The sequence below is a fragment of the Branchiostoma belcheri genome, unplaced genomic scaffold, assembly GCF_001625305.1.
Source record: "Branchiostoma belcheri isolate BF01 breed outbred unplaced genomic scaffold, Haploidv18h27 scaffold112, whole genome shotgun sequence".
In the NCBI taxonomy this organism is placed as follows: Eukaryota; Metazoa; Chordata; class Leptocardii; order Amphioxiformes; family Branchiostomatidae; genus Branchiostoma; species Branchiostoma belcheri.
In genome coordinates, this window is record NW_017802514.1 from 535943 (window position 1) to 562490 (window position 26548).

At 42.4% G+C, this 26548-nt stretch overlaps 3 protein-coding genes across 3 annotated transcripts in view; 1 reads left to right on the forward strand and 2 right to left on the reverse strand.

Moving 5' to 3' along the window:
• The window catches only part of LOC109488257 (hexosaminidase D-like), a 14825-nt gene extending 4223 nt beyond the window's left edge, over positions 1 to 10602 (reverse strand). The window contains 12 exon segments of the mRNA XM_019792462.1: positions 2851 to 2983; positions 3189 to 3260; positions 3489 to 3563; positions 4340 to 4523; positions 5318 to 5403; positions 5830 to 5908; positions 6802 to 6889; positions 7230 to 7339; positions 8149 to 8207; positions 8610 to 8718; positions 10314 to 10383; positions 10589 to 10602. Of these exon segments, the coding sequence (XP_019648021.1) occupies positions 2851 to 2983; positions 3189 to 3260; positions 3489 to 3563; positions 4340 to 4523; positions 5318 to 5403; positions 5830 to 5908; positions 6802 to 6889; positions 7230 to 7339; positions 8149 to 8207; positions 8610 to 8718; positions 10314 to 10383; positions 10589 to 10602 (1079 nt within the window).
• A 117-nt stretch (positions 10603 to 10719) lies between these two features.
• On the forward strand, positions 10720 to 15091 carry LOC109488272 (target of rapamycin complex subunit lst8-like). The gene is made up of 8 exons (XM_019792468.1): positions 10720 to 10735; positions 11013 to 11175; positions 11831 to 11906; positions 12677 to 12751; positions 12975 to 13052; positions 13619 to 13743; positions 14205 to 14371; positions 14973 to 15091. The coding sequence occupies exons 1-8, from the start codon at positions 10720 to 10722 to the stop codon at positions 15089 to 15091; spliced, it is 819 nt and encodes a 272-aa protein (XP_019648027.1).
• Positions 15092 to 24636: 9545 nt separating this feature from the next.
• The window catches only part of LOC109461498 (voltage-dependent calcium channel gamma-5 subunit-like), a 50575-nt gene continuing 48663 nt past the window's right edge, over positions 24637 to 26548 (reverse strand). Inside the window, exon 4 of the mRNA XM_019757870.1 lies at positions 24637 to 26098. Coding sequence (XP_019613429.1) covers positions 25542 to 26098 — 557 coding nt within the window. The 3' untranslated portion in view covers positions 24637 to 25541. The remainder of the gene's footprint in view (positions 26099 to 26548) is intronic.

Sequence of the window (26548 nt, forward strand, 5' to 3'; positions counted from 1 at the left end):
CCAAGGTAACGTGGACAGAAAAAGGACCAAAATAGCGAGACCTATGCCTGATTCGAGCATCAGATTATTCGGCCAATGGTTGGTACGTCACGACTGGACTGAAGTCTTATCAGCCATTAGTGCTCAGGCAAAGACAGACGCCTTCTACCAGACAATACACGACAAGATCGACCAGTACTTCCCCTAAAACTATACAAACTTCATACCAGCGACAAACCTTGGATAAGTCCGAGAATTAAGACCCTCATCCAACATCGACAACAAGCTTTTAAAGCACGAGATCACGACAAGTACAAGTCACTCCGTAACAAGGTACAACAAGAAATCAAAAAGGCAAAGGAAAACTTCTACAAAAACAAAGTGAACAATATGAAAAAAGAAAACCCCTCAAAATGGTATCACCAGATCAAGGCCATGACTAACACGCAGGGAGCTGGACTCACTCTCCACGTCGATGGAACGCCACCTGAGGACAAGAAGGCCATCGCCAATGCAGTAAACGACGCTCTGTGCACCATCACGTGCTCATTAGACCCTCTGGACACAACCAGTCTGCCTTCATATCTCCCGTCAAGACCTGTAGACGAGATACAACCATGGCAAGTGTACGATAGGCTACAACGCATTAAAGTAAGAAAGGCTGCGGGACCAGATGGACTCCCCAATAGGATCATCAAGTGCTTTGCCTACGAAATCTCAACCCCATTAACATCCATTCTGAACGCCACACTATGTGAGGGGGTTGTCCCGGAACAGTGGAAGCAGGCAAACATTGTACCTTTACCCAAAACGCGCCCGCCGTCCATCAATGACCTAAGGCCAATATCCCTGACACCTACTCTAGCCAAGGTTGCTGAAACCTTCATTTCATCACAACTATATACCGACATCAAACCCATGATTGACCCAAACCAGTTTGGATGTCTTCCCGAACGTTCAACAACACATTGTCTCGTAGACATAGTTAACAAACTGGCCAAGACTGCAGACAAGAGAGGAACAATCACAACATTGGTCACAACTGACTTCGCTAAAGCATTTGACCGGGTCAATCATACTTTAGCCGTCTCAAGCCTACTCGAGTTGGGTCTAAGAAGCTCATTAGCTCGATGGTTACGTTCCTTTCTCACCGCCAGAAAGCAGAGAGTGTCATACAAGGGAACTTACTCGGACTGGAGGGAGACCAGCTGCGGGCTACCACAAGGAACCGTCCTTGGACCCCTGATTTTCCTCGCCTTATTAAACAGCGCATGTGAGTACGCCTCAGCTAAGCGATGGAAATTTGTTGATGACCTTAACTTAGCTGAGAGCAGGATGATCGGGGACGCGTCTACCATACAAACTGACCTTGACCACCTCGACGAATGGGCAACATCAAGAAACATGCAGTTACACCCAAAAAAGTGCAAAGTCATGCACGTGTGCTTCCTAAAAACACCACCACCGCTACCAACCCTTTCCATCGCCGGTGAACCGTTAGCTGAGGTGAAGACAGTGAAACTGCTTGGTCTGTACCTCCAGGCCGATCTCGGTTGGACTGCACATGTGGACCATATCGTCAAACAAGGCAACAGAAAACTATTTATGCTAAAACAACTCAAACAATTCTGTCTATCCCGCGATGACCTACTTACCTGTTACAAAACTTTCTCGGTTGGGTTAAGGCGGCCTAGGCTGATATTCATGTTCGAGTTCGGACGTGTGTCTGCACGATTGCCACATACATGTTTCGAACCCGAATCATGTTCCACCATGTTCGATATGACGTCATTCGAATAGAACGCGTGTTCGAATTCGGGGTTAACGGCGGTCATTTGTATGTTTCCCCTGTAAACCCGCGTTGTTACGCATTTTATTCACGGAGTATGACCTAAACGGCTTTACGCGCAGCTGAAAACAGCATAATTCATCTTTAGAGTAATCCATGTTTACGTATTATCACTTTTTTATCAAATTTGTCCGAGGCTATTTTGCATATAAGTCGAAATCTTTTAACTGTGGCGATTTTTTAACGAAAAATGACAGAAAAATAGCTGTTTCTGTCGTTTTTGGCCCAAAAAAACAATGTAACTGTCATTTAAAACAAAATAGCCTCGGACAAAAATAATAAATAGGGGGTTGGCTTTCTACTTGTAAAATATCATGATGAAAGGTGTTGTTACCACTTGCGCGTAAAGCCATGAAGAAAACAGCTTTTTTTAAACCAAAATGTTGATTTTTAACCCAAAAATTCAGAAGTAGTAAAAACAAAATAACCTTTATTCAATGTGTTTCAAGTACTACTAGAACTGTGTGAAGTTAAGTTGTGGTGCGACCAAGCTATCAAAAGTTACAGCCATATGTATGAAATACTAATCATAGTTGGCCATAGGCTGCCTTAACCCAACCGAGGATCCGCAAACCTTTGGCAGCCTGGGTGCCACCCTCCATAGTTACTGCTGGCTCCCTATTGTCACTACCTAATGGACTACAGAGGATGGTACCCAGGCCAGAGCCTTGGAGGAGGTGATTTTTTTTAGAACAGGTGAAAATCAATGCACGCACGTCATAGGTAATTTCAGGTGGATTAAAGACTTGTGTGAACTAGCACGTCGGCAGAACGTACTGCACCTGCGCGAAACCCGTAATGTATTGTACATAGCACTTCGGCAAAACGTCTCATATAAGGTTGTATTCGCTCATATAAGGTTAGCATTTCGACAGTAGTTTCCAAATGTTATGTCGGAAAGAATATCCTCTGCAACAGGCAAAATTCTGATGCAACGTTGACCAAAAACCCAACGAAAAACGCGAAAATACGGGGTTCTGCGCAGGCGCAGTACGTTCTGCCGACGTGCTGTGTGAACTGACCTGCTCCAGCCCGTGAGTGCCCAGCCCTGCACTGTGAGACTGGAGGGAATGTTTTCCAGCTGAGACAGCCACGCCATGTGGTTCTGTATGTGGTAGTTGATGGGAACAATGTACTGGGAACTACCGGTAGCACCTGAAGGGAAACATTGGTCACTTACATTGATGAAGTTTAGACATGCTTTGTAGAACATCACCTAATACAAAATAAAGCAAGCAACTGGATAAATTCTCTGATAAGTCAGATATTTTAGATAAAACAGTAATACAGATACATGTATATTTGTTTCAAAACAAATGGGATCACTAAAAAATTAAGACAAAAGACAAAAGCATGGTACCTTTAAAAGCTGTCCCTATCCATGCTGACTTGAAGACAGCAGCATACTTCTTCCACAGTTCTTCAAAAGAAACTGCAGTGTGTACAGATTTGATTAGTTAGCCTTTAATGTTAAGTGGTTATGGAGAAATCTTTGTACGGCATCACTTGTCTACATGTAAACACATAACAAGTCTAGCAACTAAGGGAAACTTTTTCTGTGCTTGAGATACAATTTAAATATAAGTACATGGCATGGCATACAGGAGTTGTAGACTGCATGTACAAAAATTGCATTGATCATGAGCGCAGACTTATTTACCAGTGATGAATGTTCCAGACAGCCTGGGCAGGTAACACCACACCATGGGCTCCACCATCTCACCTATTCCATAGGCTGATAAGGGCAGATGCAAGAATTTATGGTCATGCATATGCCAGAAACACATACAATATAGCACGTCGGCAGAACGTACTGCACCTGCGCGAAACCCGTAATGTATTGTACATAGCATTTCGGCAGAATGTCTCATATAAGGTTGTATTCGCTCATATAAGGTTAGCATTTCGACAGTAGTTTCCAAATGTTATGTCGGAAAGAATATCCTCTGCAACAGGCAAAATTCTGATGCAACGTTGACCAAAAACCCAATGAAAAACGCGAAAATACGGGGTTCTGCGCAGGCGCAGTACGTTCTGCCGACGTGCTATACAATATACATTGTAATAGTGCAACAACTCAACAACTCAGTAATAGATGGATGGATCAGACAAATGTTGAAGAGTCTGCGTGAATGGTAGTGATTATGTACAAAATGTAATTGTACAATCTTTAGCCAAATTAACTACCAGACTAAGTATTTTTTAAAAATAATTGCAAGGGCCTCTGATGATCTTCTCAACTAGCCTGGGTGCCATCCGATTTGTAACGGCTACCCCAAAAAAATCTTTCCTTTTCTTTCAGTATTCTTGTAATTTGCGAGGACCTCGGACTTCTTTATACTGAAGAGTGAGTGCTATTTATTTATTTTATTCACTTTCATTTTCTCTGTCTTGTGTTATGGCTGTGGATGTCTGAGTTCAATATGAAAGAGTCATAATAGTGAAAATGCTATTATATATATATATAATAACAAAATTGTTCTCAGAAAGCCCCGACACGGCCACACCCACCCTGCAGATGAGCCATGCTGGTTTCCCTCAACATGTCGTCCCACATGATGGCCTTGACCTTGGGGTACATGACCTTGATGTAGCTCAGGACCGTCATGATGTGGTCCAGGAACAGCTGGCGGTCCGTCCACATCTGCTCTGCCATCCGCAACTTACACGTCTTACACAGGGCCAGGTGGAACACCTGAAACACACATACATAAAGGTCTTACACAGGGCCAGGTGGAACACCTGAAACACACATACATACAGGTCTTACACAGGGCCAGGTGGAACACCTGAAACACACATACATACAGGTCTTACACAGGGCCAGGTGGAACACCTGAAACACATGTACATAAAGGTCTTACACAGGGCTAGGTGGAACACCTGAAACACATATACAGTACATACAGGTCTTACACAGGGCCAGGTGGAACACCTGAAAAGTCACATACATACAGGTCTTACACAGGGCCAGGTGGAACACCTGAAACACACACGTCTTACACAGGGCCAGGTGGAACACCTGAAACATACATACATACAGGTCTTACACAGGGCCAGGTGGAACACCTGAAACCCACATACATACAGGTCTTACACAAGGCCAGGTGGAACACCTGAAACACACTTACAGGTCTTACACAGGGCCAGGTGGAACACCTGAAACACACATACACACAGGTCTTACACAGGGCCAGGTGGAACACCTGAGACACTCATAAATACAGGTGGAATACCTAAAACACACTTAATGCTACATGTCTTACACAGGGACAGGTGGAACACCTGAAACACACACATCTTACACAGGAGGCAGGTGGAACACCTGATACAAATTTACGCTTCTTAAATACACAGGGCCAGGTGGAACACCTGAAACACCTTGTGATTAAGTTTGCCATATGTATCAACAGCTCATACAGGCAATCAAACTGATGTTTGATTGACATAACAGTTGTACACAGAAGGATGGATGTTTAGTAGACATACCTCATCAGCACCTATGTGCAGGTATTTAACATCAGGGTGTGCTGCCATCAGCTGATCAATCATCTTCTTCACTACTTCTAATGACTCTGAGAGAGAAAAAACAAACGATGTCAAACCATGTCAAGAGAAACTGTTCACTCAAAAAGGACAGAGAAATGAAAGACATGAAGATATTGATCTGACTTTGACTTTATTGACATTTCATTAAATACAACACATTAAACTGAGGGCCTGCAAGCCCTTTTTCGTAAGGCGTAATCAGGCCATTTTAGACTTCGTAATTCGTAGGCAGCCTCCGCAAAAATCAACGTAATTCGTAATTGGACATTAGCCACAAATCGTAAAGTCGTAATCAGCTCTGAGACTTTAATGTAATTCGTAATAGGCGGCGAAAATTTTGCGTAATTCGTAATCACTACCCCCCCCCCCTTCGCAGGCCCTCCTGACTAGCTGGTATAATGTGGCCACATCTGAAGTGGCCAGTTCTGCTGTAGTGTGAGAGAGAAGCCCACCTGTGTTGCTGGGACAGAGAGCCATGGGGTACATGTCCACCTCTCGCAGGTGTTGAAATGTGTCATGTTTCAGCACAAACTGTGGAGGGATAAATCTGTGGATAAGTGATGTGCCCTGAAGGGATTAAACAGTTGCTTGGCACACATAGCTATTGTAGGAAAAACACGTATGAAAGAAATTAGCCGAGTCAATTTAACACAATCTCTAATAGGAATTGTGAAAAAATTATGCTACAAAGAATTGGATTGAATTCTTCTTCTTCTCACCCTGACGCCTTTAGGCCTTAGGTCTGTAAGTTGTCAGCATCTTGGTCAGTCTTTTCCACTCTGTTCTACCGGTATCTTCAGCTATCTCTTTAACTACTCGGAATTAAGTCTGGCTCTTCTCGTCTTGTGATTTCAATGATCTGGTCCAACCATCTTTTTCTTGGCCTGCCGACTGGTCTTTTCTTTTTGGGTTTTCAATTTAAGATTCTTTTCACATCTCTATCTTCTGGCATCCTGTGTAGGTGTCCAAACCATCTCAGTTGGTTTCTTTCCACAATGGAGAGTACTGACTCAACTGAAAGTGCACCGCGGATGATGTCACTCCTGATTTTGTCTCTTTTTGTGACACCATAGATGAGTCGTAACACTCGCATTTCAGTAGCTTGTATCCTACTTTTTAGTTTTTGAGTTAGAGTCCAGATTTCGCTTCCGTATAACAATACAGGTCTCAATATTGTAGTATAAATACAGGTTTTAACGTCTCTGGGTATGCATTTTTCTTTCAGTAGAGGATAAAGGGCACATAAGTTCTTAGTGAATTTGGTGATCCTGTTGTTAATCTCCTCTTCAGTCATATTATCGGAGGTCGCAGTGATGTGATGGATTGAATTCTATCCTATTAAATCATTAACAGAAGGAAATTTGAACATCCTTGGTGTCAAGGTCTTTTAAAGTGACAAAGTATATACTTTTTGTGCATCTTACCTCAAAGTGGCCGAAGGTTTGCACCAGTGGCACATACAGCATGTCATGTTCCTTTGCTAACTCCTGGAGCTGTCGAATCTCTTCCTGGCTGCAGGACAAAAGCAAAGGGATCAACAAATGTGTGACAGAGGTTTAAGCATGAGAAGTACATGTACATGTATTAGTATATAACATTATGTTCCACCCTTCCTGAACTATATATGGGGTACCTAAAATGAGGAAATGCACAGCGTGAGTTCCTTGCGACACACAGTTTGCATGTTCATGTTTTTCCTAATGGTGCTCGAATTTGGCATGAGCATGTCTTTCCTCGCGGTACACTGATTTCACACGTTTAATAGTGAGAAAGGGCAGTGGCACGGCAATGTCGTGAGGAACTTCACGTCATGCATTTCCTCATTTTAAGTACACCATATATACCTACCTACCTGTAGGCATGTGCAGCGGCCAGATCTCTCAGCTCACCATTGTATGGAAACGTGTCCTCATACTCAACAAGCAGTCCTGTTGCACCAAACTTCTTAAACAGGGGGATGACCTGAGGAAAGAAAATTCATTAAAATCTTTTTAGACACCCTTAAAATTGTGGCACATTGTATTACCCATGTACATAATAAGCAAAAGAAATCTATCTATGGCAATCACTCGATATCTTTATTTGCAATCAGATACAGATTCACGTACAGGTACATATTCATTCACAGATACAGATTCATGTACAGATATACAGATTTTCTGAGTAGGATGACCGTGTCAGTCCCTACACCTGAGTGAGGGTTACAGTTGACACAGCGGCCTTCGCGTGGGTTTGTTTAAGGTGGATAACAGGTTGCGAATCTGAGACCCACACACTTGGGCACCCGTCTTTCCCAGCGGATCCACATCGAGGGAGACATGCTGGTTCCGGTTGGGATGCTTGCAGCGAGCTGCCGGATGACTTGGTTACGCTCAAGGTCCGCCTTCACTACGCCAGCCTGCCTGGCGCTTCTCTCGTCCGCCAGCTGAAGACAACTGCCGTTGGAGACTTGTCCCTCTATTTGAGGGGGGAAACGTGTAAAGTGCCTTTCCCAAGGGCACAACGTAACGTCGGTGCGCATGTTCGGACATGCCCCTGTGTTCTGACCCGGAATCGAACCCGGGGCTCTTTGTTGAGCGCCGAACGCTCTGTCCACTGCGCCACGCGACGCCACAATTGAAATCACCAAAAGAAATCACATCCTATTGAAAAGTTAACAGGGCAGCCTGCTGTGAAAGCTAGTACATGTACTTGCCAGATGAAAGACAATTTTGTGATTACATGATAAACTTTTACCACATTGCTAAACGAGGCCATGCAAAGATACTCACCTGAGCCAGATAGCTGAGTTTGGGAGGAGCACCCTTCAGATCAAGGTGGACAAGTCTACGAGTGGAAAGATAAACAACACAATGTAAATGTCAACAAAAACAAACTTCCCACACATGCGCATGCATGTTGCTATATCATTATAATATGTCAACTAATAAGTTACAAAACACTTGTCAATCAGACATCATCACATCTGCTTGGAGGGTATGATCCACTGAATACATGTATATGAAAGTGATATTGATAAGAAAGTTTATCGCAAATACATGCCTAAGGGTTAATTGCAAAAACAAACAACATGTATGAAAAGGAAGGTACAGTGATATGGGGTTCTACGTGATACTACATATACTACAACATACGTGGTACTAATTTTGTTGGGCATAACGTTATATACATGACCATAAACTACCATATAAAGTACCATAAAATATAAGCTCAGATTCAACCCCATATAATATCTGACCTGTGTTTGGGATTCTGTCTTTCGGTACTGGCACCAGCCTGGCTGGAACTGCTGACACCTTCTTCTGTCTCCATCGCTTCTTCTCCTGATATACTTAAAGAAACTGAACCTGTCAAGAAACAAAGGAAGTAGGGAGTTGATTGTATTGCCATACATTAAGAAGGCAATGCAGGCATTGGGAAGATTGAACTGTAAATTTCTGTATGTGGCAATAATATTTACTTGGGAGTGTGTATATCCGGAACTTAGCGTCATTCAACTTGATTTAAAATGACACTAAGTATCTCTTTTTTTTCCATGAATTTCTATCAATTATTGGGCCCGAAGATATTATTACATCATATACTAGTTTTAATGTATATGCAATCTACAAACATGACAAATAAGATCTCATTCGAAACCTTTAATCACCAAATCACTATAACCTCATTGCCCAAAGAAACCAAGTATAGATCTGTTTGTATGTGTCTGTAACAATAATGTCATGTCACAAGTTCGATCATGCACAGATCAAGCATACCTTCCTCTTTCTGTGATGATGACGTGACCAATGCCATGAACAAGTAGTCGGGGTTCTGATTGAACGATCCTAACTGAGAGCCAAGTCCTCAACTGCAACGTAATTCAGTCGTAAAGAGCATCGCAACGTTCTTTTTTACCTGCAAATGTGTGACAACACACAAACACCTTGCCTCGGGGGGCGTGGTGAAAGAGCAAAGGTGAATGGGCCAAACCACTACAAAGTGGGTGAACACTAAGGACGTCCAAGGAGATTCAAAAACTCTTTGAGACATCTGAAAACAAATTTTTAGATTCACAAACTTTAATACATTCTAGCAAAAAAAAAAAACACCGTATTGGCTATTTTGGCACGTTAATTTTTGTGATATAAAACGCCCCTCTGACATAGTGTATGAGTCCATTGACCGTTGACCTTTTGACAAACAACAGGTTACTTACAGATTTAGCCAGCGCGCTAAGCGTTTTGGACCAGAATATCGGAAAACACAAGAGGAGAACCAAGCATTTCTGAACTGAAAGAGATCCTGAGTTATTTATGTCAAAGGACAAGCGAAGGTAGTACCGTTATTTGTATCTAGACGTCAACAAATCATATTTTTCTGTGATTATAATCCCCTGGACGAAACTGCACCCCTCCCTCTTGTGTACTACTTTATAATATCGTAGGCGTAAACACAAACCTTTGGCAGGTCATGATTTGTGTAAGTTTTTGTGACAACCATTCATAAATGACTTGTCAGTCCGCCATAATTTACTCAGAATATAAGGTGATATTTTGTTTCTAGCCATCCTAGATCTGTATGAAAAAGAAAAGGAAAGAAAGAAGATGCGGATGGCATATACTAACTTGCTAGCTAGGTACTAATTTTCACCTGATTCGAGTGAGGAAATAGGTGAATTCAGGTGTCTTTTGCAATGTGTCCAATTAAATGCATATACAGGCTTTTCACATGCGCCATGTTGGATTACAGTGTGTGTTACTTAATAAATTTACCCGCCAACACCTGGTTGCTGAGATTCATATGATAATCATAATGACATCAATGAAGAGCATCTATTGCCATGACTTATGATTAAAACCAATATTGATGTACCATATCTGCACAGCACCATGGGCTCTAACGGAGTGACCAACACTGACCCGGTCATCCTGGCCACGGCTGGGTATGACCACACCATCCGCTTCTGGCAGGCCCACAGCGGCATCTGTCACCGAACAGTCCAACATCCAGATTCTGTATCCTTTCTTTTGTGTATGCCAAAGCCGGGTATGTCAGGGTATTCAGTTAGCAGGACAATATATTATCCAGTGACCAATAATCTGGTGAGAGCAACAATAATCAGGTACTTGTAGCCTGCTTGGAAAAAAGGCACATACAGACCCCCTTATAAGATCTTTCAGAATATCTGCATCAGTTTATCTGGTATAACTGCCTTTCAGTGTAACACACAGCTTTGCAGGCATGTTGCTTATGTCAAACTGAATGGCCTGTCACACCTAAATAAGCTTTACACATCAAAGTTCTATCCTTGACCATCATCCCAGCAAGTTAATTCTCTGGAGATCACACCTGACAGACAGATGATAGCTGCAGCTGGTAAGTTCTGAGCAAAGTACGCACTTAATAGTTTAATCTTGAGATATTGAAAATTCGTGTCATCTTTTTATTGGTCTCTTTTTTGGAAGAAAGCATGAAGAATAGGGAAAGTAGATATGTTACATATAGGGAAGCAATGGACATTGGGGAAAGCCTAGCGAATGTATTGAAAATAAAGTGGAACCAATGCAGGTAACTACTAGTTGCAACCACTTCATGAATATTTATGCAATGCTGAAGCTGACAATAAATGTGTGATTTTTTCTCTGTGCTGCAGGGTACCAACACATCCGGATGTACGACCTGAACTCCAATAACCCCAACCCTGTGGTGAACTATGATGGCATCAGTAAGAACGTGACGGCCGTCGGGTTCCACGAGGATGGGAAGTGGATGTACACGGGAGGGGAGGACGCCTGTGCCAGGATCTGGGACCTCAGGTAAGGCCTAGGAAAAAAATGTAACAGTTGTGTTTCCTGTCTCCGGACCAACCCTAGAAATAGCTGCCGACCCTAGCCTTTTTTTGGGGTAAACCCCTCAAGGGACATAGATTTTTCAAGCTGATCAACCATTTCTTGCTCCATGATTTAACACCTGGGTGATGAAACGTTGTACAATTGGTTTTCCAACATTGACATTGAAAATAGAAGTGTGCTTTTGCAAGTTTTACTTTGATAAACTGTATTGTATAAATTGGATCACTAGAGATTGCCGAATTCTAAAAAAAAAGAAAGAAAAGAAAACCTCTACCTACCGACCTTGATATTTTCAGGATTGAAGCATTACACACAACATTTTTTCCTAGGCTTAACATGTGAACCATGTAGAGAATATATATGTGCTGGTATATTCTACTTATCATCTTTCTGCACCTATGATAGATGAGCAATTTTCAAAGAGTAAGGGAGAAGGGGAGAGAACCCTTACCTCAGACTTAACAGTCTGCCCTGTGCCTCCTTCTCTCATAGATCATCAGGCCTTTTCCTCCAGTGTGTCAAAGTTTGCTCCTCTCTTTTTGCTTCAAATGTGAGATAGATCTAGGAAAGAAAATTTCTTGTTTTCTCTAGTCTAAACTTTTTAAAACTCTTTTGACAGATCACGAAACTTGCAGTGCCAGAGAATATTCCAAGTGAATGCTCCTATCAACTGTGTGACTCTACATCCAAACCAGGTGAGATTATTACCAGCAAGCATTGTCAAGCAAATGGTAAGGCCATGTTGATTTGATTATATGGATGACATCCGCGCGCGCATGAATTTTCATCCGTTTAAAAAAAAGAAAAGTTTTCGACCATACTGTAAATCGTACAAAATGAGCAAATATATGTCGTATGTTGCAGAAAAAAGTATTTGAAAACGATACTTACGTCGTACAATGCCAAAATCAGGAAAAGAAGAAAATGTGAAGAGATTAAAATGAAGAGTCTAGTACTAGTATTATTCGCCATTCCATACTCTGTGTGTTTAGTCATTTGTTCAACCTTTATGACCACGTAGATTTCATACTGAAATGAAGGAAACATTTTTTGGCCAACCTTTTTTTATTCGCACGCTCGCATCAGTTTTGGGGTTCCCAGAGGATGTCATCCATATAATCAAATCAACATAGCCTAACAAACCGCAGAAGTTATGGAGAGGTAGGCAAGGAGGCTGATTTAGGCAGAAACAAAGTTGACTGGAGAAACAAAGAAGGAAGAGGAGACAACTTGCTAAAGAACATGCAACCTTCAGCCTTCAGACAGATTTTGGGAGTTTTTCAAAACATTTCCAAAATTTTTCCCAGAAAGATTTGGTTGGATTTTGGACAAACATTCATGTCTGTCACTCCTTGTCTCCATAGGAGGAAGAGATGGCAGTTTTCTTTCAATCATCATCTTGGATTTGTAAGAAAACAGACTGCAGATGTTTTAAACAGTTCCTTGTTATATTTGGTTGTTCCAGGGAGAGTTGATTGTTGGAGACCAGACTGGTGCCATCCATGTGTGGGACCTGAAAACAGACCACAACGAACAACTGGTAAACATAACATGTTGTTGTGCAGCAGAATCCTTTATATCATTGTTTGTACCAGTTTATTGACAAATTCGTTCAGATGAAACAACAATCTTTTGATTGATAGTTGCTTTACAAAGTAACTGTATAATGTATTGACAAAGACATACCAGTAGTTAAACAAACCTTTTGCGTTTGACATTCTTGACTGAAAGGAGTTTCACCCTACTGTGTTATCTGTCCCTAGATCCCAGACCCTGATGCATCCATCCAGTCAGTCAGTATAGATGCTGATGCCTCATACATGGCTGCAGTCAATAACAAGGTGAGAATCTTGGGGAAAATAGCATTACAATCTGTACTAATGTTTTACACTGTTGGAAAGACATTCTGAACTTCAAGCTTTGTGAACTTGTGAGGTCTTCCAAAGTCTTTTGTGGCCAAAATGTTGATGTGGAAAAGTACAAAAGAACAAAAAACAAAAGAATATTATAAATTTGACGATATTGTGATAAGCGTTATTGGCAAAGGTAAAGATGTCATTCAAATATGTGTGAGAAGAGTTTCAATTTTTGCTGAGGTTTCAAATTGCGCTGATCAACTAGAAATTTAACATTTGCAAAGCAAATGCATAATGTTTACCTTCGCATGGCCTGCTCTGTTAATTCTTACTCAAACACATTCATACATATGGTGACAGGAGTCCAAATCCCTCCTGCTATAAAATTGCAACATGATGTAACCCAACACTAGTTACCATGGTGATAGACTGTATGGCCCAGGTCATTGACGTTTGTGTTTGAAAAAGAGGAAACTGAGCAAAAACAATATATTTTCCTTTGGTAAACATAAAAATATACTGATAAACATGCTTAGTAATTTTTCCCCCAGGGCATGTGTTATGTGTGGACCCTGTCAGGAGGGTCAGGGGAGGAACACACTCAGCTGCTCCCTAAAACAAAGATCCAGGCTCACAAGAGGTACGCACTCAAGTGCAAGTTCAGCCCAGACTCCACGTAAGTACAATTTCCTACAATACATGTAGATTTTGATTTAGTCTTTGGTCACTGTTATATTATAATTAGTAGACGTATAATTCATGCTGGTGAGGACATACATGTAGCTAGAAAGGTTAAATATTTGAAAAGCAAATGCATAATTCTACCTTCGCATATATGGTCTGCTCTGTTATTACATACTGTTAATTCTTACTCAAACACATTCATATATATATATAGGCAGACAGGAGTCTAAATCCCTCCTGCTATAAAATTGCAACATGATGTAACCAACACTAATTACTATGGTGACAGACGTCTGGTCCTATTCATTGACCTTATTTGTTTGGAGAAGAGGAAGAAGAAGAAGAAACAGAAACAGAGCAAAAACACTATGTTTTGCTCCTGTGAAGGTAAACATAATAAGACTTAAAGGAGGCTTATCTGAAGACAGTTCTCATTGATCTTGTTCCTTGCAGACTTCTGGCGACCACGTCTGCCGACCAATCAGTGAACATCTGGCGAACGACAGACTTCTCGCTGAAGTGTAACCTGGCGCTGAAGAACAGCACGTTGACAGAACAGGTGCAGAAACGCTGGGTGTGGGACTGTGCCTGGTCCAGCGACTCACAGTATCTCGTCACAGGTAAAAAACGTCATATTCTCTGGATCTTGATCTTTGTGTGCATCTCTGTGTCGTTGTGTGTGTTTGTGTGTCTGTATATGTGTGTCTGTAAATGTGTTTCTTTGTCTTAATCTGTCTGTGTCTGTGTGTGTGTCTATATCTGTGTGTGTATCGGTGCGCATTTGTGTCTGTGTATATCTGTGTAAATTTGTCTGTGTGTGTGTCTGTATATGTGTTTTTGTATGAATCTGTGTGCCTGTCTGTATCTGTGTGTGTATCTGTATGTCTGTGGGTGTATATCTTTGTGTGAATCATCTGTGTGTATATCTGTGTTCATTTGTGTCTGTATTTGTATAAAACACCAGCTTTGTGTGCCTACATAGTCATTTTGGGATGTATGAGTTCATTCTCTATCATCTATATTTACAGTGTTAGCAATTTTCAATCTTGCTGAATCTAAACTCTTTGATACCCAATTGGTATCAGTTACAGTTTCACTGTTAGGCAGCAGAGAGAATGTTTATTAAGTGAGCCAGTTCAGACCATTTCTGTCTGTCACCGTGCTATAAGAGAAAGATGATGGCAAAGATTTTAACGTTCAGTTCTTTCCCTCGGTTGACAGCTTCGTCAGACAACATGGCCCGTCTGTGGGCGGTGGAGCAGGCTGAGGTAAAGCGTGAGTACAGCGGACATCAGAAGGCCGTTATATGTCTGGCCTTTAACGACTGCCCACCAACTTAATTAAGTTAAACCTGCACTGGTTAACATAAGATAGAACTAATACATGTATCAGTAAAAGTTAGTAATTGTTCTGTTATGTATGTTTAAGCAAATTGTTTTAATGAGTTAAACTGTGTAATGTGTATGATGTTATGAACCGATTTGAAGGGTACTGTTTGGTACACATGATCATGATGTGTTTGGGTTTTGTTGTGCTGTAAAGCAGCACCACCTAGCAGGTTGTGCACATACTGCAGGAAAAGCAAATTGCAAACTTGATTGCTACGGTAGTTTGAATTTGTGCAGACTGGGCGCGACAAGTATGTTGATTGTACGGGATCGGCAAGCTTTCTTGCTTTTATTTGTGCCATTCTACAAAGTGTCAAGTGGATGATGTTTATTTAACTCATGCCCATATCATGCCCAAGTGCATATGGATATACTTATTATCATCATTAAAAATGCAGATAAAATGAAAAACGATGCTCTATAAACTTCCTTTAGGTAGTATCTATGTTAGACAAAAAGAAACAGCAAACAAAATAGGTACAGCTGGTGCTTTCTCCACCCCTTCCCCACTGATACAGATCAATGATTTCACACATTTATAGCATGTTGTGATGCTGGGATCTGTCCAAGGTACTAGACAGTCATCCAATCAGTGCTCCTGTTTTTTTCTCAACCCTTCCAAGTTCTAAGTAAGCATAATGAATGAGTGAATAAATAAATGAATGAATGAACAAATGAATGAGTGAACAAATGGTTTATTCAGGTTAAAATCCCTCGCAGCCATTTTGCTGAACTGTGGATTTCCTAACAAAACTTGGTGCTTTCTAAAAGACAATGGTAGTAGCATTTACAGTCATGATAATATATAATAAGTCCTTTCCTTATCACGGTTTCTTTAGGGCAGAAGATGTTCTCACTCATATTTTAGGGGGTGGCTGATGAGCAACCTTAAGGCCACACCAATTTAATTTCTTGGTTAATGGATTCGCCCGCTTCATTTTTTTCTGATTTGCAAATAAAAATGAAAATTCAGAACCAACTGCAAAATGCTCATATTTTGCCCTGAACAGTTGAAAACAGTCCTTTTCATCCTAGTTGTTACAGTTATTCCATCTTTCAATGCATTGTTATCATTAAAAGTTCAAAATTCATTGTTTACATTTTGAACCAGCCTGGTGTGTTGACTTCATTGCTCCTATTGTACCATTTTGGGCCATAATAGGATGCCTACGCCTGTTTTTATTTTTTTCGCCCGCCCGCTCCATTATTTTTCTAGAAAAATCCGTTAACCAAGAAATTAAATTACGATGATGAAACGTTTTTTGTTTTTGTGTGAACACAACTAATTTTGAAAAGCCATTTGACAATTGCTGAAGGAACAATTGAAAAGGAGCACTTTCCAATGACATCCTTCTGCTTATTCCAATGACCGTATGACAATGAACTTTATTGTATATTCACGCCATACACGGCCAAATGCACTAAGTTAGATAACTTGGGTACAAGAATAGAAGAAGCAATTGTTACATTTTTATGCTACATCTCTATCTACAGGATCTAACTACGGGATCTCTTCTCTCTTGGTACCTACATTGTAGTCAGCTAAGTCTGCTGCATTCTCATATGACCATCTTCTTTCTCATTGAACATTCCCAACACCTTACTGACTTCGGTATGTTTTGACCCGTTGTAACCATGTTACGACCCTCCTGCCACTGCTCAACACCTTACCTCAGACAAATAGCAACATGAGATTTATAAAAGGTCTGCTTCCTCTTAGTCACGGACATTTGTTTCAGATTGAAGATTCCTCAAGATTTCAGCAGGGTCAAGGGCCTCTTGATGGGCTATCCACTGGATTACTGTCATACCGCAGGGCTTGAAATACTGGGTACATGTGCACCTTAGTGCACCCAAATTTGGAGCTGTGCACCCAATTTTTTTCTGTGGGTGCTCCAGTGCACCAAAATATTTTGAAATTCGTAGGTTTACGTATGTAAAGATGTTAAACGTGAAATAGAATACAGCGTATTCTTAAGTGTCAGAAAAATAATAAAAACATTGTAGTAGCACTTTTCTTTAGAAATAAAACATATTAGCTTTTGCTAACATTCTACTGTCTTTAATATTTTATTTTAAGTGGTGCACCCAAATTTCTTTTTGTACACCCAATTTTTTAGGTTGGGTGCACCAGTGCACCTATTCCCAGAAATGGATTTGGAGCCCTGCACCGTGCAACCTCAATGTCACCATGGGAAACTGGTTCAATATCCCTGCCTGTACTGTGTGCAGTACTGTGGTAAAGCCCACTTTCAACTCATGCAGATGATGTGATTATAGGTCAAAGATGTTACATTCAGCCTTTTCATCATTTTATTACCTAGCCTTTCTGTTGTACATGTAGGTAAAGTCTTTTCTTTGTGGACAAAATTTGATATTTCTGCTATTAAGACACTACGATCATTGGGTTACAAAGTTGTTTAGTTATATGATGTAGAATTTCCCAATACTGCAGACTTTTAAGGAGTACTGTTACTGTATTAGTTATTTCTGTTATCATCATTATTTTTGTCTTCAAATTTAAAATAAAAATTCTTTAAAGTGGACAGTCTGATACTACAGAAGCTTCAAAACATTCCACCAGGTTACTGGTAGTTTTGCAATTATAACTAAAGAAGTTTAGAATTTAGTTTTAATGTTCATTCTGTGAAGAGTCCCCATGGGTACAGTATAGGGAACCTTGGGTACAATATAGGGCACCAGCCTGTCTGTACACATGTATCTGTATCTGTATAGCCGGTATAACCGCCTTTCGGCGTAACACACCAGCTTCACAGGCACGCGGCAGCTGGCTACATTACACCGATCGATTTGTTACACCTAACCCTTGAACATCTAACTCTAGACATTGTTTAAAGCTATCTAATGACCAAATGCCCCTTCTGTACTTGGTAACAGCGAGTTCCACTCTGCGATACTTCTAGGAAAGAATGAATTCTTGAACACCTCAATCCTCGGTTGATAACTCTGGTCTATAGTTCCGTGGAAAACCACAGCCCTGTAGCATCTTGCCCTAGTTTCCCACTTGATGTTAGATCAGTCCTTGATAAAGTGCATCAGGTGTCATCAGCAAGAGATCCCCAGCGCTGTATATACATGTACCACTGGGATCAATGTAAGTATACACGATACCAGTGTCAAATCTTTCCCATCTAAACCCCTATCACTTACTATACAGTGTGATTTCTTTTAAGGCCACACTGACTTAATTTTATGGATGACATCCTCTAAAGACCCCAAAACTAATGCGAGCGGGAGAAAAAAAATGCGAGCAGACGAAGGCCAGCAAAAGAAACGAATGCTGATAAACCACAGGAATTGTGAATTGGTATTGCGAATTTGTGACTTCTTTTACAACAAGCCGTCACATGCTGGCCTTTTGCAGTATTTATGAGTCGGCATCGTACGGAGTTTTAGTGTTCTGTGGAGCCTCTGTAGCCTGGGTGCCATTCTCCGTACTTACTGTACCACCCTATTGTCGGTAGCTACCATAGTCCATGGAGCAACAACTGGCTACATCATTCCCTTACCTCTGTGAGCGTATGAACTAGTTGCACTTTATTTTAGGCCTAAGTGTTCTGTGTCTTTATTTGGTATTCCTTGATGTGATAAGCACAATTAGCCGCTCCGCCAGCCTTATCTTCTGTCCCACTTAAAGGAGTGGAGTCGGTGTTCCTCTGATGACTGGGTTCTCTCATCATGGAAACCCGCTATCAATCTCGGTAAGGTTTGGCGTTAAATCCCAGACCTGTGAGTTTGAAACGCTGGCTTTATGATGGTATCTTTAGACTTGTGCAGAGCCAACTAAGACAGAGACCACTGGACATGGAGACTTTCCGTCCAAAGGGGAAGGTACATGTAACACAGACACAAATTTGGTTTGGTTTGGTTTGGTTTATTAAAGATCTCCATTAGTGAAGACGATCACTAGTCTTCCTGGAGTCTATTAAAATAATACAAAATATAACAACGGAATACAATAAGATTATACAAAAAAATTAACAGAAGACTAACATAAACTGAACTGAAAATCACTTTTAATTAATAATCAAAAATACATGTAGTAGAAATCAATTGCACAACGAGTTTTACAACCAAATATCTATTTGATTAACAGAGAAATTTTAGGGAGTAATGAACCATATAAAGAGTTTTTGTATGAAATTTCTCGTAAAAGTCGGTGCTTCAATAACTGACTGTTAACCTTGATGCAACGTTAACACTTTTCAAAGAAACGTGTTTTTCACTGTACCGTAAGGCTGTAGCTATCTAGCTATCTAATACAGAACATGGTCTTTACCTCAGCTAACTTCCACTGATTCATTCAATTCTTGTTGAACCAAGAAACCTCGGATGTTTTATCTGCAGGAGGTGGCGATCCGCGAGCCGTTCACATTACCAGACAATCCATGGCGTAAATGGTCCCGCGAAAAGGAGCCAAAATCGATATATATTAAGTCTTCTTTTTATCGCCGACCTTTTAAAACCCCGAGAGTATTTTCACCAAAAACTTTTTTTCTGGTCGTATTCACGGTATATTCAATATAGTGAAGTTAGCGTGACGGAGAAAGCCCCCGGGCTAAAGTGCGCCGTAAAATCGGATTCAGTGGACCGTTCTAGTCGGTTTGACTGCTGTTGGAAGGCCGGTATTGATTGGTTGGGGAGCCGTGAGCGCCATAGGGAAGGCTGGACGTGTGCAGACTGTACATAGGAGCGGAGGTATCTCGTACACTATCGCATCGTGATGATATCGCATGATGTTTTAAACGATTTCAATGATTTCTTGGCGCAGGACACAGATTGAGTAACACCTCCTTTTCAATTGGAGTCCACAAGATGCTGCGAAACATTTGACAGGCCACATCGATGGATTTTTTAGAAAACGAATCTTTTGACGTTTTGTATGTGTCTAGTTGTCTTTTAAATCATACTCTTATATCTTGCATCATCTGTAAACTTAAGTAACGAAAGTTTGTTAAATGAAAGCAGTTTAGGGCGCTCTAAATTTACATATTTGAACATATGTCTGGCAAAGATCTACAAGTACATCCTAGGCGTACAAACGCCATATTTTGCCTGTTGATATTAAAGCATCTCCATATGTAAGAACAAGTAGGGCAGATATACATGTAAGAAAAAAACATGTTCCAAGGAGCAAGGAGAGACCTTTACTTCTCGACACCTGTCAGCTATAGATCTTGTACCACCCTTGGCAGTGCTTATTCCGATCCATTTATGCAGACACTCTTTAAATCGACGAAAAAGCAGGCCTGAAAAAACTCTGAACTGCCCCTGGGCCTAAGAGGCAAGATAAGGCTCTCAGTCGGCATTGATTCCGACTGTCTGTGCCGAGAAGACCTGGCCGGACTTACTACAGGTGTCTGGATACGTCGCTCGGGAGTTTTACGCCTCAGCAATCGGAGAGGACGCTCCAAAGTGGAAGTGGAAACAACTTAGACCGACTCGACTTCGATTTTTCGTGACTTTGATCAAACACGGACGAGTCCGACTAGAAAGGCCTGTAAGGGCGATGTCTCCTGAAGATTGCACGGGCGGGGAGGCAACAAATGGAGGGAACATCTCAAGGGAGTCCGCATGCTTAGCACGTTTCCGGCTAACGTATCCTAAAAGCCTTTGAAAGGGTGTAAAAAGGGCCCGTGTTTGACAGTATATATTTCATCCCCGGCCTTTTTCAGCGCGGAAAATAGAGTGTTGTGCTATTTTAGGGCATCAAAAGCTTTTTAAAAGTCATTTGATATATTGTCCTTGCTGCTTCCCAACTATTTCTGTTGCATTTCCAAACCTATTTCCGTCGTGACAAAATGCATTGTCAGCGGAAAATCTGATCTCAGGTTATGACCTTATTGATATTCTTTTTAGAATGTCATTATTCATCAGTCCAGTGTGATTTTAACCAATTCATGACAGTTTATGAAGTTACTTGTGATGAAGTGGTGGATCGGTCAACTTGTCTGTAAGCGCTAAGAAGACCTCAAAACGTTGGTGTTCTCTTAAACCTGGTTGGCGCCAGTGCATCAGTCAGACCTATTCCTCATGTCACACAGTTGTTAGATTTAATCCCACACTCCATCTGGCATTTCGTTATCTATTGGAGGCGATACCACAAGGAAGTAGGCAGTTGGGAGTTGACTTGACACTGCCCATCCTTCACAACAGCTGGAAACGAGACTGCTGAGAATAGAACACTGCAAAACACGTCTATTTCGAAATACCATTTGAAAGATGTGAAGGGCAGAGCTTTACTGCAGGCCAGTGACCGATACACACAGTGTTTTACTGTACGTTACTGTAGTAACTGGATAACGGTGTTCACCGTTAGTCAGTATCTACTGGGCTGAGATGTTCTCCCCACATACTGAGAGAAACTGCTGAGAGTAGCACACCGCAAAACACGTCTATTTTGAAATACCATTGGAAAGATGTAAAGGGCAGAGCTTTACTGCAGGGAAGCAACCGATACACATAGCGTTTACAGTTACTGTAGTAACTGGATAACGGTGTTCACCGTTAGTCAGTATATACTGGGCTGAGGTGTTCTCCCCACATCCTGAGAGTAACGCTGGTAACAATTTTACTGTCGCCAAGATAACGGCATAGAGATGCTTATGTATGCAGGCAAGACCAGGGAGATGTACGAAGTCGTCTAATGAGGTGTGGTTACAATCGTCGTAGTCCGTCGGACGATTTTGATGCCGTAGTTAAACTGTTCAAGCAGTAACAGAACCAAGTGCCGACAAGGGTCCTTAACAAGACAGTAAAAGTTTTCAGGACATAGGCACGGCCATCACAAGAAGGCATCCATTTTGCGATCGTACAGCGAGCGTACGGTGAATGTGATAGAGCCCTTGTCATGTTTACCGAAGGAAAACATATTGTTTTTTCTCAGTTTCTTCCTCTTCTTCTCCAAACCTAAAAGGTCAGTGACCTGAACCAGACGTCTATCACCATGGTAACTAGTGTTAGGTTACATCATGTTGCAATTTTATAGCAGGAGGGATTTAGACTCCTGTCATATATATGAATATGTTGGAATAAGAATTAACAGAGCAGACTATATCCGGAGGTAAACATTATGCATTTGCTTTGCAAATGTTACCTTTCTAGTTACCAAGTACAACTTCTGTGGCAAAGTTTGCCACACGGCAGTGACGGTACTTTTGAAAAAAAAAATCTGTAAACTTTGCGGCATCAGTCCTATGAGAATAGGTTATGAATAAAACCCAGGTTTAAGCGTCAGATATTGACTTTATAACGGCAGAACAGTTCCCAAACTACCCGGTACAACTGCGGATCCATTTTACGAGATCGATGGAGATCATAAACAAACGTCCTTTATATTCGTTTGGACGTTTCTGATGCCAGCTGCAATGGAATCCGAAGTCCCCAGAGGGGAACACCATCTGTCTACGGACTTCACTCAGTAAGTTTTTCTAGATCACATTCAGGAAGCAAATGAGCTTTCTTTGTAGCAAAAATAAAAGTAATACAGCCATCCTTGAGCTCAATTGAGGTGAAGTATATGCTGCTTTTTCTTTTGTCTAGCTAGTGGTAGTGCGACGCGGCTTCGCTACTTCTACTCTTGATAAGTGTGCTGGGCTCTTTGACGTTCAGAGGTTTAACACTTGAGACTAATTCCTGAAGTTCCCCCTTACACGGCGCTGCCGGATTTACGTCACCATCTGAAGCAAGCAGGTGACCGACTAGTAGATCATTCGACGACTTAGACCCCGTTCATACCAGACTTTTAAAAACCGGTTGATACCGCTAACTAATTAGCGTAGGAAAACCCGGCTAAAACCCCTAGCGTTCATACCAGACTTTACGTGACCGGTTTTGTCAACATCCTGTCCGGTGAATATCCGGTTAATCGGCCATGATTGCAGTTTGAATAATAACCGTTCCTCCCGCTCTTCCGATTTTTGGCCTTTGCCTTCTTGTATGCCGTCTTCATAGCTACCTGACGTTACCTGTTACAACCTTGAGAACTTGTGTCTTTTAGAATGAATAGATCCTTGACGTGTCTCCGAATCCCATATCTTTATGTTCCATCCACATTGCCATAAGTGATTGTGATAGCAACAAAACACTACTCCAAGAACTGCACACTCTCATTGCGATTGAATGGCATTTTATTTGTCTACAAAGCACAAAGCACGTCTGCACTCCAAGTACACACCAATTACACAATAGTCATGTTACTACACTGCCTAACACAATTAAAGATCAGGCTACTGCACTCTACCAACAGTTAACACTGTATCAATGAACAAAATCACCATTCGTAATTAAGGCCCGGTCACACTGGCCGAACTTTGCTGGAGCGTTCCTTTAACGGTAGGGACGGGGGCCGAATTTCGACAACGCTCGTCACCGCGCCCAAAATGTGGGGGAAAAATAAAAACACGAGCGTTGACTTAGCGGTGTACCGCTGAAGCCGACGTTGCTTTAGCGTTGGTTTAGTGGTAGCGAACGTTGGTATAGCGGTGACGCAAGCGTTGGTATAGCGGCGTTCTGCGCATGCGGTTTAGCGGCATACCGCTTGTGACTACGGAGTTGAACGGATCGTTTTGTAGTAGTACAAGTTCTGTTCTGTGTGTGGGGGGACTTATAGCTTTAATAAACATCATTTTGTTAATCTATTCTTGACTACGTTATTTAATTAATGATGAAAATAAAACTTCCCCTAAAAGTTTCCCTGTAACCCCAATAAAGTGATTGCCCGGGTGACCCTTCTTTGAACATTTTACGTGTGGCCCCAAAATAATTGCACACTAGTGCACCAATCATAGCAAGTCTCTCAGCATCCAGGGTGATACAGTTTTACTGTAACTTCGAGCAAATTCGATATAGATGAGGCCTGAACTCAACGGCAGCTCGATTCCAAATGAGCACCTGGTCCATTTCTCACCGTACTTATAGCCAAATTCTGGTCCCGCTCCGACACGTCTATACCAACGCCAAACCAAAGTTCATTGCCGACATGGATCGCTGCTTCAACGCCTGACACCGTTCCAGCAACCCCGTGTCCGCTCGTAAAACGCTTGCAACCGCTCCAGCGAAGTTTGTGCAACGTTTGTGCAACGTTTAATCGCCGCCCGGGCAACGCTGGCGAAGCAGCGGTGGTCAAGCGTTCAAGATTTCTGCGTTGGCCTAGCGGACCCAAGCGTCCACGAACTTGCGTCTAGCGATGCCAAACTTTGACTGGGCGTTGGTGGAGCGGGGGTGAACTTTGCCGGAGCGGAAAATTTCCCCCTCCTCACCGCTCGCAATATTTTGTGCAGCTCAAAACTTTCGGAGCGGTGAGGAGGGCCCTCCAGAAACGTCAGCGGTGGCCGGGCGTACACGGCGTTGCTTTAACGGCGGCCAACTTCTGTTTAGCGGTGGTGAGCGGTTTCGAGCGGTGATGAATTTTATTCACCGTTCAAGCAACGCTCCAGCAAAGTTCCGCCAGTGTGACCGGGCCTTAACTACGATGATATTTCATAGTCTGTTGAATAATTGATATCGCAAACATCCACAAATATATATAGAATATGTGATTCCGTTAAACTACAAATCAAAGGTGTTCTGGACTATGTACACCTGATGCAGCTCGACTGCCTTATAAACTTTTTACTGATCAGTCAGACACCGTGGCAAACGCTGCATATTCAAGGCTAGATTTCTCCAAAAGGTTGCTTTCTTCTTCCGTGTGTGGTCTTGGAAAGTGGCTTGGCGTTTTGCATCATCATTAAACAAGCTTTAGCGCGTTGCTAGCTGCTTTTGGTAGCTGTTCACGTGTCCAACTCTCAAGTCCACGTGCCTTTAGATTGTGATCACTTGCAGGATATCTCACAGGCCTCTGCTGTTGATACAACTTACACCTTACATCGACGACTAGTTTTCTTTGAAAGTTTTACAAAGCAAGAACCAACGCAAGGCACTATACCATAGGGCGCCATGTGCACACGAGTTGGACGGTTGTTCCTGCAGTTTCGAGTTAAGTTTCGAGTCATGAAGTTGCTATTTTGCAATATTTTGTGTCAAGTACTTGGTGGTGGGCCGAGTTGACCAGGACTTGACCAGATTTGCGATGGGCCGAGTTGGTAATGGTCCGAGTCGTGCTGACTCCCAGTTTCAGATCCCAAAGAGCCACGGCGCGCATGCAATGTTCTACCCTCCCGTTCTGCCGATTACACGGTGTTCCTGGTGACAGTTTGGTGACTTTCGAACTGACTGACTGAGTCAGAAGTACTTGCTCTGTGACTATCTTCGTCCTTGCTTTTAGTGGAGACCTTAACCACGTGAGTTTGTCGGTCTGCACTGCGTCCAGACAGGTCGATGCATATGTTCAGACGTCTGTGGTCATCGTGGATGCGGAAGGCAATGACCTGCGGTTGTGTCATAATATAGTCAGTCTCTCGGGATATCTGTTAACGATGGCGGTCTGGTACGACATGGGGTATCCCTCCTCCTCGGCAGCGGCGGCGGGGTTGATGGTAGAATTCCGGGCCTTGTACTCTCCGAGGAACGGGTACCCTCCCTCTGGGTGAGTCGAGGAGTTCCGCATCTTGTAGCCTCCCAGGGAGTTGCTGGAGGGGCTTCGCGGCGCGTACGGACCGTCGTTGGAGAGGCTCCTGCAGGGGTAGCCGGCGTGGTCGTACGTGGAGCCCCGGGGAGTGGGCGGGGCGGAGAGACACGGGGCCGGGTACATGGCCCGCCTGGCCACGGCGTGTCGGCTTCGCGCCTTCTCCTCGTCATCGCTCATGTAGAGTCTGATGAACAGGTAGATGGAGAGGACTCCCGACAGTTCCGTCAGGCCGAACGACATGGCCGCCATGAAGAAAGACCAGCTGTACTGGTAGTGGAAGGACGAGTCGGCGTTCTTCTTGTCCCGGTGCATCACCTCGTCATTGATGGCGGAGATATACACGATTAGACCCACGACGGTGAACAGACCTGCAGCAATGAGAGCAACAACCGTTAAAATATCAGAAATGTTTCTAGTGGGGTCTTGTGGCGTAACGGCAGAGTGCTTGACTCAGAACCAAGAGATCCTGGGTTCGAGCCCTGACATGCCACCGATTATGTGATCATACCACCGAAAGGCACTTTAGACGACTTTCCTCACTTTGCTCAGGTGAAAATGAGTATTGTATTGCCCCCTGTGTTGGTGGCGGCATTAATCAATTGAATAAACTCGAGTGTGTCGTCACCACGTCGTGTGTTTACATATTGAAATAAATAAATAAATAAAAATATTCTCTGTTCCGTTCTGGTGACACGAGAACACATATTAGTCTCCACCAGACTTCTTTTGCGGGGTGCATAAATCGTAGAAATCGGCCTAAAAAGGGTATTAATTGGCCAGAGAAGATAGCCGGCCAGAGAAGCCTTGGCGGGGCAATG